The sequence below is a fragment of the Pongo pygmaeus genome, chromosome 17 (assembly GCF_028885625.2).
Source record: "Pongo pygmaeus isolate AG05252 chromosome 17, NHGRI_mPonPyg2-v2.0_pri, whole genome shotgun sequence".
NCBI classification, from domain to species: domain Eukaryota; kingdom Metazoa; phylum Chordata; class Mammalia; order Primates; family Hominidae; genus Pongo; species Pongo pygmaeus.
In genome coordinates this window covers 21,561,901-21,577,646 of record NC_072390.2, presented here as the reverse complement: position 1 = coordinate 21,577,646, position 15,746 = coordinate 21,561,901, and the positions used below count along the sequence as shown (strand labels likewise).

The 15,746-nt window shown below is 44.8% G+C and overlaps 1 protein-coding gene across 16 annotated transcripts in view; it reads left to right on the top strand.

The window, feature by feature from the left end:
• LDLRAD4 (low density lipoprotein receptor class A domain containing 4) overlaps positions 1 to 15,746 on the top strand; it is a 439,373-nt gene that overhangs the window by 206,683 nt on the left and 216,944 nt on the right. For 15 of the 16 annotated variants that reach the window (XM_063653354.1, XM_054461258.2, XM_054461250.2 and 12 more), the window contains one exon: positions 15,051 to 15,191. The exons of the other annotated variant lie outside the window; for it this stretch is intronic. In XM_063653354.1, the coding sequence (XP_063509424.1) occupies positions 15,051 to 15,191 (141 nt within the window). The remainder of the gene's footprint in view (positions 1 to 15,050; positions 15,192 to 15,746) is intronic. 16 annotated transcript variants of the gene reach the window in all.

Genomic DNA, 15,746 nt, shown 5'->3' with positions numbered 1-15,746 from the left:
CCGGGCGCAGTGGCTCATGCCTGTAATCCCAACACTTTGGGAGGCTGAGGAGGGCAGATCACCTGAGTTTGGGAGTTTGAGACCAGCCTGGCCAACATAGAGAAACTCTGTCTCTACTAAAAATACAAAAATTAGCCAGGCATGGTGGCGGGTTCCTGTAATCCCAGCTACTCAGGAAGATGAGGCAAGAGAATCTCTTGAACCCGGGAGGCAGAGTTTGCAGTAAACCAAGATTGCGCCATTGCACTCCAACCTGGGTGACAGAGCGAGACTCTGTCTCAAAAAAAAAAAAAAAAAAAAAAAAAAAAAGACTAAAGAAGAACCCCATTTACTACATTTCTCATTGAGCTGTGTCTTGAGCATCTTCCAGTACTGTACCTGGGAGGGCTGAGTCCACGAGGCGCTCGTGCTCACTCACTCTCCATTTGCGCTTCTAGCTGCTGACCCCTGGAGTGAATTTTTCTGCAGAAATCCTTGGCTGCTCCCCATGTGTGCACCTGAAGAGTTATAGAAAGCCCTGTTCATGTTTCTTTCACGCATGTCCTTTATGTCATGGGCAACCTGTGTTCATTGAAATTTTATGATTTCTTTGTATCACATGTGTATAATTTTCACTGTACAAGAAACTTATATACTTAAAACATCTTCCAGTGTTAGGTCTGGTGCGATGGCTCATGCCTGTAATCCCAGCACTTTCGGAGACCAAGGCAGGTGGATCTCCTGAGGTCAGGAGTTTGAGACCAGCCTGACCAATATGATGAAACCCTGTCTCTACTAAAAATAAAAAAATCAGCCAGGCATGGTGGCATGTGCCTGTAATCCTAGCTACTCAGGAGGCTGAGACAGGAGAATCACTTAAACCTGGGAGGTGGAGGTTGCAATGAGCCAAGATCGCACCATTGCACTCCAGCCTGGGTGACAAGAGTGAAACTCCATCTCAAAAAAAAAAAAGAAAAAAGAAAAAGAAAAAAAACTTCCAGTGTTTTATTGGCTCCTGATTTGGACACTTAGTGGAGAGAGGCAGAAATGCTGGTTTGTGTGATTTATACAGCTTTAATATTTAATGGCTTTACACAGACGAATGGGCCCTCTGGTTCAAGGTGAAGCCAGAGGAGCAAAGCGTGTGCCGATTCTTGACCGTCTTCTTCTTTAGCTTGTGTGTCTGTGTGGATGTCTGTGACAGGAGCACAGATATCAGGTACAAGTGAAAGAAACAAAACTCAGCCCCAAAGTGCACTGACTTCTCTCTTCCCCTCCCCCAGCACATTTAAGTTGAAGCAACTATTAGCCACCTACCGTGCTGGCCCCTGGGGATGCAAAGATAATCACGTGGGTGAGCAAAGAGACAAGCAGTGACAGCAAGGTGATTAGCACTGTGTTGGGGGATGCGTGGGTTGCCATGGGAACATGGAAGCTGTGATACTCAGTTCCTGGATGGGGACGGGAATACTGGGGAAGGCTTCACAGTCTTGGCAGAGGGTTTTTCTGTTTTTGTTTTTTTGCTAAAAGGTCAGTAGGCATTTGTCACGCAAGGGAATGAGGAGCAAGTCATTCTAGGCAGGAGGAACCGTGTACATGAAGGTGCAGTGATGGGAAGCCATGGTATGCCTGAGAGGCATGTTGGCCTCCAGGGGGATGTGTAGGATTTAGGAAGGACTCAGGCAGATGCTCAGGACCACATGGCGAAGGCCATGTATGCCTCGCTAATACGGACTGTGTTCTGGAAGTGATGGAATCTACGGAAAGATTTGAGGCCGAGGAGTGACATGACATTTATCATCCAGAGATAACAGTTTGCTTAATAGAATAAACTTTCATTCATTCAGCAAATATTTTTGAGACTGTATTACATGCCAGACACTGTTCTGGTACCCAGGGAAATAACAAATAAACAATACTGTGAACTTTCCTTGCATTCAGGAGAAGTTACATTCTAACGATTGAAGGCAGTAAATAAAATAAAAGTTAATTATATGATTTATTGATTTATTTGTTTTTGCTTCATTTAAAGGTGGTAAGCGTTATAAGAAAAAATAAGGCAAGGAACGTAGTCCTGGACCTGGGTGTGGAGAAGGCCCCATTTATCAATAGGTAGCTTTGTTATACTTTAAATATAAAGAAAACTTGCTTTCATTTATATTTTTATGAATTTATTTTCAGTGTGCATTTTGGGACTAAGCTTCTGGGTTACATTTGTCTCATTTATGCCAATTATTCTTGCTGTTTTATGCACTTTTCCATGGAGATAGTATTGAGAAAACCTGGATTGGCTGTGGAGCAGAATTAAAGCTCAGCTGTCAGTCTACTGGGGCACTTCCTCCCTCCGGGAAGGTGGAGGAATATGACACGTCGGGGCTCCAGATGAGAGCTGTGTTCAGAGGAGGAAGTGGTTATTCCAGGTAGATGTGGCCATCCCTTCTCTCTTTAATGATGACAGAATGGGACAGAGCAGAGCTGGCCTCAGCAGGAGCGTTCGGGCTGGAGTGAGGACCAGCGTGAGTTTTCCGTGCTGGGGTTGACAGCCCGGGGAGGCAGCTGCATTGCTCTCATCCTGTGCTTGCTGAGGTCGAGGCTCTGACACCATCCTGCTGTTCATCTGACTGACTTGGGTCCAGCGATGGCATCAGTGAATGAGTCCGTGGGCAGGGCCTGGGTGGTGTTTGAGGTTTGTCTGTTTGGGGAAGGGGTGGGGACAGAAGGGAGGCTGGGGTGAGGGGTGAGGGTGATTCACACCTGTGAGAGGGAGGCCGAGATTCCCCGAGGGCAGGACAGTGGACCGCAGTGACCCTGTGGGAAGAGATCTGGGGATGGATGGCCCATGGCGGCAGGGTGTGCAGAGCTCCTGGGTGCTGGGCCATCAGGCCACACTGCACAGATGAAACCGGCTCTCAACAGGACATGCCCTTGGGGAAGAACTGAACAGAAAGACAGATTCGTTGTTAATTTTGGAAGGTAGGGGATTTTATCAGCCAGTGTTCCATTGAGGACGATGGGTTTTAAGCCCCTGTTCCTGTTTGTTGATCACGTTATTTTGAAGTCTCCCATGTCTACTAGAAGTATTCTCTTTTTGGTTATTGGGGAGATAGACAAAGGAATTTAGGAAATCCTTAACTGGCACATAGTACTATAAAGAAGTTCTTTATGAAAGGTCTGAAATGGGCATGTTCAGTCAAAAATTATTTTGTCTTTGCAGAGCCTGAATTCTGGCCTGGCATAGGTTGTCAGAAATAGGTAGTTTTTCCTAATAAAGCCATAACTTTAAGGGCAGATGAGAGGTTCCCATCTCTCTGCCCAATAGTGAGGCTGGTTCTAGGTCAGCCTGGAGCTCAGCCTCCTGCTGAGAACCCAACAGCCCCACCCGTGCCTCCTCCTACTGCAGCCTGGCGTACAGGGGAGTGCACGCAATGGCTTGCCACCCACTTTGATCCCAGCCTTGAGTGTGATCAGTTACAGGAGCCAAAAGCCATTCTTTTAAGTACCAAGTCTCCATCTGGGAATGAAGAGACAGATTAGTTCACCAGCAGACCTTCCTTGTTTGGGGCCTGGGACATTCTCCTGCAGTAGAACATCCTGCCATCCATAAAAGAGGTATGAAGATGCCATCACAAAATTCTGGTGTGAGTTGGTTGAAGAATACAGGGAACATGGGTGTTTATGTAGCCCACGCCCTTTGAGGTCAGTGAGGTTTGAGGTCTCAGAAGGAAGGCCGGGTGCAGTGGCTCACGCCTGTAATCCCAGCACTTTGGGAGGCTGAGGCCGGCGGATCACGAAGTTAGCAGATTGAGACCATCCTGGCCAACATGGTGAAACCCCGTCTCTACTAAAATACAAAAAAAATGAGGCAGGTGTGGTGGTGCACACCTGCAGTCCCAGCTACTCGGGAGGCTGAGGCAGCGGAATCGCTTGAACCCAGGAGGCGGATTGCGCCACTGCACCCCAGCCTGGCAACAGAGCAAGACTCCGTCTCAATAAATAAATAAACAAACAAATAAATAAATAAAAGAAAAGAAAAAGGATCTCAGAAGGAAGACGTTTTCAAATTTCATAAAGTTGGGAAGGATTCTAGGCAGATGACATGAGAAGCTCAAGGCAAGAAAGTCAGGCAGTTTTTACCCAAGCGGGAAAAAAATAGCAAGCTGTGACCCACCTGAGGGCAAGGCTGGGGGCAGCCGGGCAGCCATACATGGGCTGGTGGAATCTTGACTTATCCCTGGCTCTGAGCTGGTTGCAGATACTAAGAAATAAGACAGGTGGAGAACTCAGCACTCACACCCAGTTCTCAGGGTGCCGGAGGCTGGAAGGGAAGGAGCTGGCTGTTTCCTGAATCAACAGTCCAGGGCTTCAGCCAGACAATGGATTTTCTCTCCAAAACACGCAGTGTTGTGCTGAGAGAGAACATTGTGATTTAGGAGCACAGCCAGATGACTGGGTAGGGACAGATGGAAAAAGCCTAGCTATTTATGACCTTGAGGATGGGAGAGAACGATTCCATAATTGAAGACCACAGGTAACTAAAAAAACCATGTGGCCAATAACTTTTACTAACTCTGCCTTTAAAAATCTTTCACAAGTTGCTAATAATATATTATTTCCTTCTTTTATCTCCTGCCTCATTTTCCATATATTTATTTCTGGTGAGGATATTTACTCAGCTAGAGAAAATTTTCTTCACCCAAAGGGACACCCATAGTTAACTGTGGTTCCTATAAGAACCTCTCCACAGCCTTTTACATCTATTCATTGATTTCTTTAATAATATTGATTGATTGCTTACAGTAATAATACTGATTGATTGCTGGCCATGTACCACACTCTGGGGACTCATTAGTAAGACCAGGCAGACATAAATCCCTGCCCTCATGTAGTTTATGCTCTAATGGAGAAAAGAAGATAAGAAACATTATGTGTATATTTGACTATCATGTTAGATGGAAATATGAGTAGCAGAGAAGAGTGAAGCAGGAAAGGAGGTAGGAGGAGCCGGGAGTCTGGGAGGTGAGATGGGGAGTGGAGTGAGGGAGGCCACGGCAATGGTAACGTTTGCACGAAGGCCTGATGAAAGTGAGGGAGTTGGCTGAGCAGGGGTCTCAGGAAAGCTCTGGGCAGAGGAGCAGCAGGTATGGATGAGCTCTGTGTGCAGGGAGCAGCGAGGAGGCCAGGCACCCAGAGCCAACCTCGGGAGGGCGAGGGGAGGCTGGAGAGCTGGTGGGGGCCACATCAGGGAGGGTCATGTCAAGTTCATTCTAAGGACTTGGGGTTTCACTCTGAGTAAAATGAAAGCTGTTGGAGAGACCTGATCTGACTTCCATCTCAGCAGGAACATCCTGACTGCTCTCTTATGAGTAAACCGTGGTAGAAAGACAGAGGACGAGCTGGGAGATCACCATGTGGGGAGGGGAGATTGTACCTTGGAGGAGGGTGACTGTAGTGAGGTGGTGGGAAGGGATCCATTTCCAGTGTGTTTTGGAGGTGGAGCCAACAGAGTGTGTATATAGGTTGGGATGTAAGAGAAAGGAAGGGGTTATGGATGACTGCAGTGGCATCTCTATCCCTAGTGCAGTTTCTGAGATAGGGAAGGCTACTGGGGGAGTGACTTTGGGTGGGAAGATGAGATATTTGGCTTTGGACATAGTGAGCTGAGATGTCTATTATACATTCCACAAGGAGATGTTGAACAAGTGACTGGAGGAGTCTGGGGTCTAGGGCAAGGTGGAAAGGTCAAGGATAAATGTGGGAGTTGTTAGTGTGAGACAGTGACTGCTAGAGACGGCAAAGGAATGGTGTATGCAGAAAAGAGAATGGGGCCAAGGATGAGCTGGGGCACTCCAAGGTTAAGAGGTCAGGAAGTGGAGGAGGAGCTGAGAGGTGTGGAGAGGAGTGCAGTGCTGTGTGCGCTGGGACATGGGAAGGATGCGGTTCCCTGTGGGAGGGAGCAGAGGTGTCAACTGGGGTCTGGTGAGATGAGGCCGAGTTAACCACATGGGGGTCTCTGGGCACCTGGCCAGGTGGTATTGGTGCAGTGATGGGGGCCAAAGCCTGATTCAGATTTGTTTAGGGGAGAATCAGAAATTAGACACAGTGAGTACAGAAAACTTGTTTGCAGCATTAAACTGTGGGAACAGAGAAATGGGCCATGGGGCCCAGAGCATCTTTTTATAAGACCAGAAGTTAGAGCATGTTGGCCTTCTCGTGGGAATGGCCCTGTGGAGCTGCTGTTGATATAATCAGTGGGTGTCAAAATGTCCAGAATTCAGGAATCCATTTTTAAAGTTACCTGTCATTTGAATGTTCATTGGAATAATTCAGAGCAGGCGACAGAAGTACCAAAGAACTAATGTGGGATTTTATTCTTCAAAATCCCTGTCTTAAAAATTTATAGAATCACTGATCATAAGAATCGAAAGGACTTTTAGAACATAAGACTTTTAGATGCGAGAATGCAAAGAGACTTTCAGGACTTTCAGCCAGGGGATGCCCTTGTCCAGTGAACCCTCCAAGGGAAGCCTCCCCTGCGTGCAGACCCGAGCCAGCGCTCAGGGTTCCTGACCCAGCTCCCGCTTCTGCCGCAGATTGCGAGGCCCCACAGGGAGCACCGAAGTTGTTCAGAGGAAAAATGAAAAGCTACTGGTTTAGTCCAGGCACCTCATTTTATCATAGGAATCTAGAGATGAAGAGTTGCCTGAGGATGCACAGAATATTGAGTGTAAGAGCTGGAGGGAGGCCGGGATCCTGGGTCCTGGGTCTCGGGGTGGTGGACTGTCCACTTCTCCCTTGCTGCCTGTGGCCATGCTCCTTGCCCAGGCGGTGACAGGCTCTTGGTGGGTGGATGCATGAATGAATGAGGGACTGACCAGAGGGAAAGAGCCTCCCGGCCCAGCCTTCACCACACCTGAGGATAAATGCCACCAGGCACTCTTGTGCTTCCCATTTTGGGGCCCAGGTTTCTGCTGTCAACACCTGTGCATCTGCCTCTGTTGATCCTGCCAGGTGGATATGGTCCTCATCACCCACAGACCTCCAATACACATGGAAAGCACATCTGTCAGTGGGCGACGTGGAGCTCCTGTTGAGCTTCATGATTGATGCTGCTTTCTCTGCAGAGCAAAATCATGAGAAGGTTACGCAAGGTTAGTCCTGATGAAGGTGTATTAAAAGCTCAGCACAGTTGAGTTTCCATCACATTCACTAAGTTTATTTAAACCCTGCAGATTGAGAGCCATGAATGGGCCTCAGCAAGGCATACAAGGCTCTTCACAATGGGATGCCTTGGCCCCCAAAGTCTACCTACCACATTGCAGACAGTGAGATCCTGGAACAAGCAAGTTAGGGCCCCCAGAGGTGCCTTTCTGTGTCTTGATCAGGGTGCTGGTTACTTGGGTGTTTTTCAGTCTGCATAGACTCATTGAGCTGGACTTTCTGATACATACACACGCATACATACACACATGCTGTATTTCAATCAAATATTTTTTTTAAAAAATGAAGTATATTTGTCCTTGAACTCAAAATCCTTTAATGCCTCTGGTTTCACACAAAGTAAAAGCCACAGGTTGTCCAGAGGCCCGCAGGCTCCCTAGGCCCCCCAGTCCCCTCGCTGACCTCACCTTCTCCGCTGCCCTCCAGGATGTGTCCCTGCTGAGCAGGACCCCTGCCACTCCATGCTGATGGAGGAGCTCAGTACACATGTCTCAAAAGGAAAGGAAATGTGTCTGAAGTAGCACTGATCCTCATGAAGAAGGACTCATGTGTCAGGATTTCTGTTTAGATGATGCCATAGGGAATTAGGTACTTTATTAGTGCCTTTAAAATTATGAATTTTAATGGCTTTAGAGTTCTATAGACATTTGGTTTTCACAGAGATTTTCCCTGTTAAAACAGGATTTTTATTGTCCCTGATTATAAAATCGTATGTAAAATCCACAAGAAACTTGAAAGTTATCAAAGTGACCCCAGCATCCCCAGAGAAAGCCACTGTTGATATATTGGTGACATTGTTTCAAACTCTTCTCCCATGTACATTGCACTTATTGATATTTCTGTTCTTCCAAGAGTTTGAAAGGGGGTTCTTACCTACTTTTGGTACTGTTCTACGTAAGAAGTGAGGAAGAATGCCTCCTCGCATCTTACAGACAGAAAACCACAAAAGCAAATTCATTCATTCATTGGTTATAAACATAGACGAGAATCACTGTTATCCACCGTTTCAAGCCCTGAAGGACTTTTATGACTTTAAAATGCCGGGTGGTGTTTTGATGGAAAGTTGGGTGATTTGTTCAAGCTGCTCTAAAGGGTAATTGTAGGTCTGCAAGTCCAAAACCTGAGAGTACTTTGGACTTTTAAGAGCACGTTGCTGCGTGTTTCACTTACGGTTCTCATAGAATTTGAGACCCATTAAAATCATCTTTTCAGCACCATAATGGGAGTGATAAGCCATATCATAAAATGGATTGAGTTTTTAAACATTTTTTATTACTCTCTTTGACGGGAGGCTCTTCTCTGGTAATCTTATTACTTGGGTAGATTTCCTTTTATCATGTCATATTCATCTTTCTGAAGGACAACTATGGTTTCAGCAGCACCACTTAAGATAGGACTTTTATTAAATGCTTTGGGGGTAACTTAATTCATTACATGGAATATAAACCTTCAAATTAAATTCCGCTTTGTTCCAAGTTTATGAGTGGGAATGTCAGCCCGTCTTTGAGTGAGGTCAGAGTGTCACCAGTGAGGCCGGTGCCTTTACGCCGAGTTTGGCTGAGCGTGGAGCTGGCCTGTGACACCAGGTGAGGCACGAGCACTGCTGCATTCTCCTCCCTGAGGTTCCCAGAGGGATTCACGTTGATAACACGCCGGTGCAGTCTCGCAGCCTACTCAACATGTGCACCTTGCACTGCAGGTTTCCCCAGGGGAGTGAGTGCGTGCATCATCCCCACAGCATTCCCATGCTGTCAGTTCCCATGCTGTCAGTTCCCATGCTGTCAAAAGCTGACGTTTAAGAAGAATCGCCCTAAGGATCGACTTTTCATTTCTGAAAACTCTCAAAGCTTTATCTTCATAATTAGCTAAAGCACTACTTTCTGGACGCTATGTTTTGGCAACTTTGTGGAAACCACTTTATGAAATCGAATATTTCAACCTCCCTGAAGGCTGATATAGGAAATTACAAGATGGGGAGTCCTTTTCCCTTTTTGATAAAATTGGTGTCTAGGATAGCCTCCTCCTTGCTGAATAGCACCCTTTAATAAAAAGAGTGACAGATCCTGTTAAGTTTTAGAAGCAGGAGAGTGGCTGTTTTTGGTTGATTGGAATGCCTACCCAAGGGCCAGTGAGGTCCCGTGACCATGCCTTTGGTTTCCTCTTGGCTGTGGTGGCTTGTTTGGTTGGAATTCGGTTTAGAGATGAGTTCTTTTCAGTCAGTTTTCCTCTCCTCTTTCCTCTGCATTTCCTGATTTATGTTTTGTGTTTTACTCATTATTTTCTGTCTTCACTGAATTTTACTTTTATTTATTTATGTATTTATGTATTTATTTAGTTAGTTATTTAAGAGACAGGGTCTGGCTCTGTTGCCCAGGCTGGAGTGCAGTGGCGCGATCTTGGCTCACTGCAGCCTCGAACTCCTAGGCTCAAGCCATCCTCTCACCTCAGCCTCCCAAGTAGCTGAGACTATAGGCACATGCCACCAAGCTCAGCTAATTTTTTAATTTTTTTGTAGAGATGGGGTCTCACCATGTTGACGAAGCTGGTCTTGAACTCCTGGCCTCAAGCTATCCTCCTGTCTGGGTTGCCCAAAGTTCTGGGATTACAGGTGTGAACCACTATGCCCAGCCTGAATTTTCCTTTTATTATAGGATATCTTACACCTTGCAGGGGAATAGGCAGTGAGTATATAAATTAATAAAAAATTATTGTCACCTCTGTACTAGGAAATGTAAACTTACATTGTTTATGGTAATTTATGCTAATCTTAGAACCCATTAATTCTTGGCTTACGTGTCACTGGCAGCTAGATTTGACCTCTTTGCTATTTACAATGTAAGTACATGGAAAAGGCACCCGTACAGAGAGCAGGTTCTAGACTTTAATGTCAGAAATGATGGAGCCAGAATCACTCTCCATTTTCAGGTTTGTGAATGATAGAAGTGTGAACTAAATGAGTCAGTGTTGCTATATGAATTTTAACAGAAATAACTAATGTAGACTACTTTGCCAATTCACAAAAAAGGCTGATTTTGCAGCTGAGATGTAATGCTGTATATAGGTCCTTATTTTGTGACTGAGATCGTATCTGTGAAAACTAAGGCTTTAAAGGAGTGTAGGGGAAATTGAAAACAACTTTTTGTTGCCTGTTAACTAGTAGAATGTTGACTCTACCAAGCATATTAAATTTAGTCTCTGTGAGGCTTGATTTGTCCTGCTTAAGATTGAGCATTTATCATTGAATCCTGACCGAGTTTAGGTTTACATTATTCAAATTTGTTAAGCTACTGGTCCTTAAAAATTTTTTGAACATAGCCTTTTTGTATATAAGTTTGGAATTCACAGAAAACCTTAAGATATTCCATTTCCCCCCTAGTTTTAGGGCTCCTAAAATTCCCTGTTTTTTCAAAGGTTACAAAATATTAGGACATTCCCTTTCTCTGAATCATTCTTTTCTTTTCTCCTCTCGCACATGGTATAACCCAACTGGCTGATGTTAGTTTGTACACAACTAGAATGACCTTCAGGACAAAAAAGGGTTTCCTCTCAATCTGATGGAAATCTCGGGTTTTATGTTCCACTACGGGTAATTTGTTCTCCAGCTTCGGGTAAGTCAGGGATTATCCCTGGCCTGCTTCCTCACCTGGGAGGTGAGGGGTGGATCAGTGTGTCTAGGTTCCTCTCAGCATTAAGATTTGATGACTCTGGGATAACTCTACAACACAGAAAAACCCATCAGAAGCTTTATGTAGAAATGCAGAGAAGCTGAATACCCTAAATGTGGAGAAGATTGTATTATTACCAGAAGTGTGTACAGCGATTCTAAAGTCTGTTGTTGATTCTGGAAGTTGTTTCTCATAAGTTGTTTTTTTTTTTTTTAATAAGAAATCAAATAGGAAATTTTGGCAAAGAGGAATGCCGCTTTCTTCACTTAGAAGGTCCTGGCCTTTTTTAAAGAAGAGGAGTGATTTAAATAAATGGTTATAATATGTCTATAGCTCCTGGAGGAGACACTGGTGCCTGAGCAGCTCATTCTGTATTCCAGTCCAGTATTATACATCTGACGTCGCCATGAATTTGTCACCAAAATGTTTCTAATGTTTAACAATCCATGATTTCCTTCAACTTCTAGCTTGGCAGAAATACTCAACAAGTTCCACAAAGAATAGACAACATATTTAAAAAATTTTCCATTGTCTTTCTCTGACTTGAGTTTTACTTCATGGAGGACCCTCTCTGGTTCTAGTCTGTCAAAGTGTAGTTTAGGGGTCAAAACTACATTGGCTCCAAAGTTTCCCAAATAGCCCATTGACAGAACAGAGCTCTAGCGACTGGGCCCTGTAGTCAGCAGTGATCCAAATACCTGGTTATTTTAAGAGATTGTATTTTAGTTTTCTTCTTTGTAAATTAGCAAATACCAAATAAACATTCCAATAAAATACCATTAACTAAAGAGGAGGCTTTCTGTAAGTGAGCTACCTCTTTCTCTGTAGACAGTGGTTCTCCATCTGCGCTGCCCATTGGAGCCATGCCAGAGGGCACCAGAAACCCATGCTGTCTGACTGCACCTCAGGCCAGTGAGAGCAGGACCTGGCTGGGACTGTGACCCCAGCAGTGCTGAAAGATGTCCAGGTGATCCTAATATGCAGCTAAGATGAGGGCCTTTCTCCTAGGGTTATCAGTTTGTTTGAAATATCACAATAATCTCGTGATTAGAGGACCTGAATGCACTGGGCTTTTGGGTGGCACAGTGTGCTGGGGACAGCCTGTCCGGAGTTGGGATGGAGGTGGAAGCCTGCCTCTGTCAACACCGGTTTTGTTAACTTGGACAGATATTTACTGTGCTTTGCAGTTCTCATTCCAGCTTTAGCATTAATTCTTAGCACTTAATCACATTATAGCAATTTTCTAGTATTTTCTATATCACATCAAGAAGCCAATAAATTAAAATTCTCAATCTGGTCATTCTGATTCCAGTGGCCATGTGATGGAAAGACCTTACTCTGATGTTGGGCTAATGACTCATTGCTGAGATTTAGATTTTATAAATTTGATTTTTTTTTATTTTTTATTTTTTAGAGACTGGGTCTTGCTCTGTCATCCGGGCTTGGGAGCAGTAGCACGATCATAGCTCACTGCAGCCTGGAACTTCTGGGCACAAGCGATCCTCTTGCCTTAGCTTCCTGAGTAGCTGGGAGTACCGGAGTGTGCCACTGCACTTGGCTAATTTTTAAACTTTTTTGTAGAGACAGGGTCTCGCTTTGTTGCCCAGGCTGCTCTAGAACTCCTGGTCTCAAATGATCCTCCTGCCTCTGACTCCCAAGTGCGGAGAGTATAGGTATGAGTCACTGTACCCAGCTGAATTTGAAATTTAATAGGTTGATGTTGTTTCCGTTATCTAAGAAGTAAGAGCCAAGCACATTAGTAGCACAAGCCTTGATAGTGTTTCCTGAGTAAGGTTGAGCCTACTTAAGACAACAAGTGATTTGGGGAACTTTGTTATGCATGGGGCCATGCCCATTACAAGTGAGTCTCTCACATTCCTCAAAGTGGATTTGGAAACTGAGGCAGTGCTGTGAGACGAGGCAAAATGGAATAAAATGGGAAGAATAATATCTGCTCTGATTATTTCACAGGGTTCTTATGAGGCTCAGATCAAATTATTCATTTACTCAACAAATGTGTGATTCACCGAGTGCCTGTCACAGGCTGGGCGGCACTCTAGAATATGAAGGAGATAAAGAAGGGAAATGTTTGGCCTTGGAAGGAGCAGCAAATTAGTCACTGCTCATATTTTTAAAATAGTTCATGTCATAAGCTCTTTGAAGAGGGCTAGCTCATTCACTTCCGAGTTTCCATGTCTCAGTACCTAGCACAGAACATAGAAGCGGCTAATATATTGGTTATATGAACGAATGAATGAGTCACAGAATTCATTTCCTTGCAAGCATGTCGTGTCTCCCCCCCAACAAGTTAAAATGAGTGAAGTGTGGATGTGGTTTCATTTCTTGGGTAGTTTAATGTTCCACACCAACTTGAATATGGTAGTCTAACCTCGGATCCTTTCAAACCACAGCAATGGTGAACTTTTTAGTTAAGAGTTTGATTCAATTCAGATTAGTATCCCTTTTTCCCAATCACTGTTTTAGCAACACAGGGAGTACCTGTTTTTGGTTAATGTGCTTTTCATGTTTGGTATAAATCCATAGTCCAATATTTCTTTTGGAAAAGAAGATAAATTTTTCCCTTGACATCCCTTTTTTCCATTAAGTTAAAAAAATGTTACTTTGTAAATGTGATTTCAAACAGCTGGGTTTTAATCTTTCCACCTTATGGAAAGAGAGCGTTTGGCTCCAGCAGCACCCCCACCACGTGGCCCGGCCTCACTCTGCACACAGATTTTCTAACCTGGATGGCGCCGCTAGCGAGGCGCTCGTGGGTGTGCATTTGGGCTGTGTTCACATGTTATTCTAAACTAGGTCAACAGCTCGGCTGGTTTCTTTTTCTATACTCTTTTAGGAGAATGTGAACAAATGGAGGATTATAATACCCTTTTTATACAGGTTCACAAAAATACTTTGAGGACTCTTAAGTTGTGTTTCTTTACAACAGGTAAAGGTTATTATCTTGCAGGCCACAGTTCGCCGCTGAGAGGCAGGCTGGGCTGGGGTAGCCCCACACATGGTTAGCAACGCTGGAAGAGGCCTTGGTGTGCCGATGCCCAGCCTTTTATTTGAATGATGGAAAATTCGAGTTGAAAGGACCTTGGACTTGATCCAGGCCTGCCACCCTTATTCCAGACAGACAGAACCAAGGCCTGGAAAAAGGAAGAGGCTGTGACAGTCAGCGGCAGCGAGGAACCCAGGACTCCTCCGGAGACTCTCTCTTCCCGCTGTGTACTGAGTGGGCCGTGCTGTGTGCATCCTGCCAGCTTCTGTGGTCTCCTAGGGCCAAGCCCATACTCAGAATGCAGGAAGACAGTCACTGTAAGATGTAATGGACCTTTCTGTGCTCAAGTGTATATAATTGTGTAACTTCCTTTATTCTTCATTGCTTAAATGGATAGTAATGTGTTAAGCGTGCAAATTTATTTTAAAGTCCTACAAAACTGAATTCCATTTTCAAATATTGATTCGTACAGATTTTAGGGAGCCTGTGTTCAGTGTGGCCTATAGGTATTTGGGTATGGGACCTGCCCTATTTTTACAGTTCACCAACATCGCCCTTTAGCAGAAAGCACACATGATTTTCCCATGTTTTACATTATAAATTCACTGCTACCCATGCCTGGTATTTTGCCTGATTTTTCTTAGACATGAGACGAATGAACGTCAGAGAGGTGAAATATGTTGTCCAGATTCTCACCACAAGACAGTGGCAAGTGGGAAATAAAATGTCTGAGTGTCCTTTTGTTAAGCCAGCGCTCCTGAGTTCTGACGGCCCCTGCCACGGCTGGCTGCACGGGCTCCCCCATTCTCGGAGGTGTGGAGAACTGCCAAGGATGTTTTCAAACCGAATAATAGAGCCCCACAGCTATGACTTTTGCAGAGCAGGTCGTGGAAAGAAAGAGAGCACCTGTGCTACTGTGTGGGCAGTGCCATAGGGTGAGGCATGCATGGCAGGCCTGGGCGCCCCTGTAGAGTGCAGGAGGGCACCATCCTGTGTGTTTCAGACAAGGAAGGTCCTTACCCAGATGGCCCTTCTCTCAGTTTAGTGTCCTGGGCTCTCCAGATAGTCTGAGCTCACAAACAATCATGGCATGCAAATGGGGGAAAGAAAAACCAACGACAGTCACAGCTCAAGAGCACCAAGCTTGCATTGACTGCTCCATGCTTTATATTGTACTTTTTCAGAGTGCAAATTCACCTGCACCAGCGGTAAATGCTTGTATCTTGGTTCGCTGGTCTGTAACCAACAGAACGACTGTGGGGACAACAGTGACGAAGAGAACTGTCTCCTGGTGACCGAGCACCCGCCTCCGGGCATCTTCAACTGTAAGTCTGTCCTCCCACCTGGGTGGCACTGTCTGATGTGGTTCTGAAACGGTTAGGAGGTGGGGTCACTGGGACATGGGAAGGAGGTTGTTTTCTGGTTAAGGAAAGAGATTTGCATTTTCACAAAGGAAATGTTTTCTTCTTTTAGGATAGAGGGACGGCATGTTTAAAAGTCGGAAATTTGTTCTGTTCTCTAAAGTGGTCAGTGGAGCTGTGTTTTGAAATAGGCTTTTGCTATTTATCTGAGCAATGCCTGGATTCCAGGAAATCATGTATTGATTTAGTATTCTTCATACCAACGTTATTACTTCAGAAGTAATTTGTAATAAGCAAAGAAAGATATGTGGAAGGTCCATAATTAATCACGCAACTGAAATATGAAAGTAGAAAAATTTACATGGGATCCTTAAAGGTTCTGATCATGTGTTTTTCTATTAGATACTGGATGCAAACAGCTTGAGTGAGGTTTTGACATGTGTGAATCCCCAAGGCTGAGGCTTTGAGCATTTCTTGAATTTGAAGAAGTGGGGTCAAAGTTTGAAGTTCGTTGGTTTT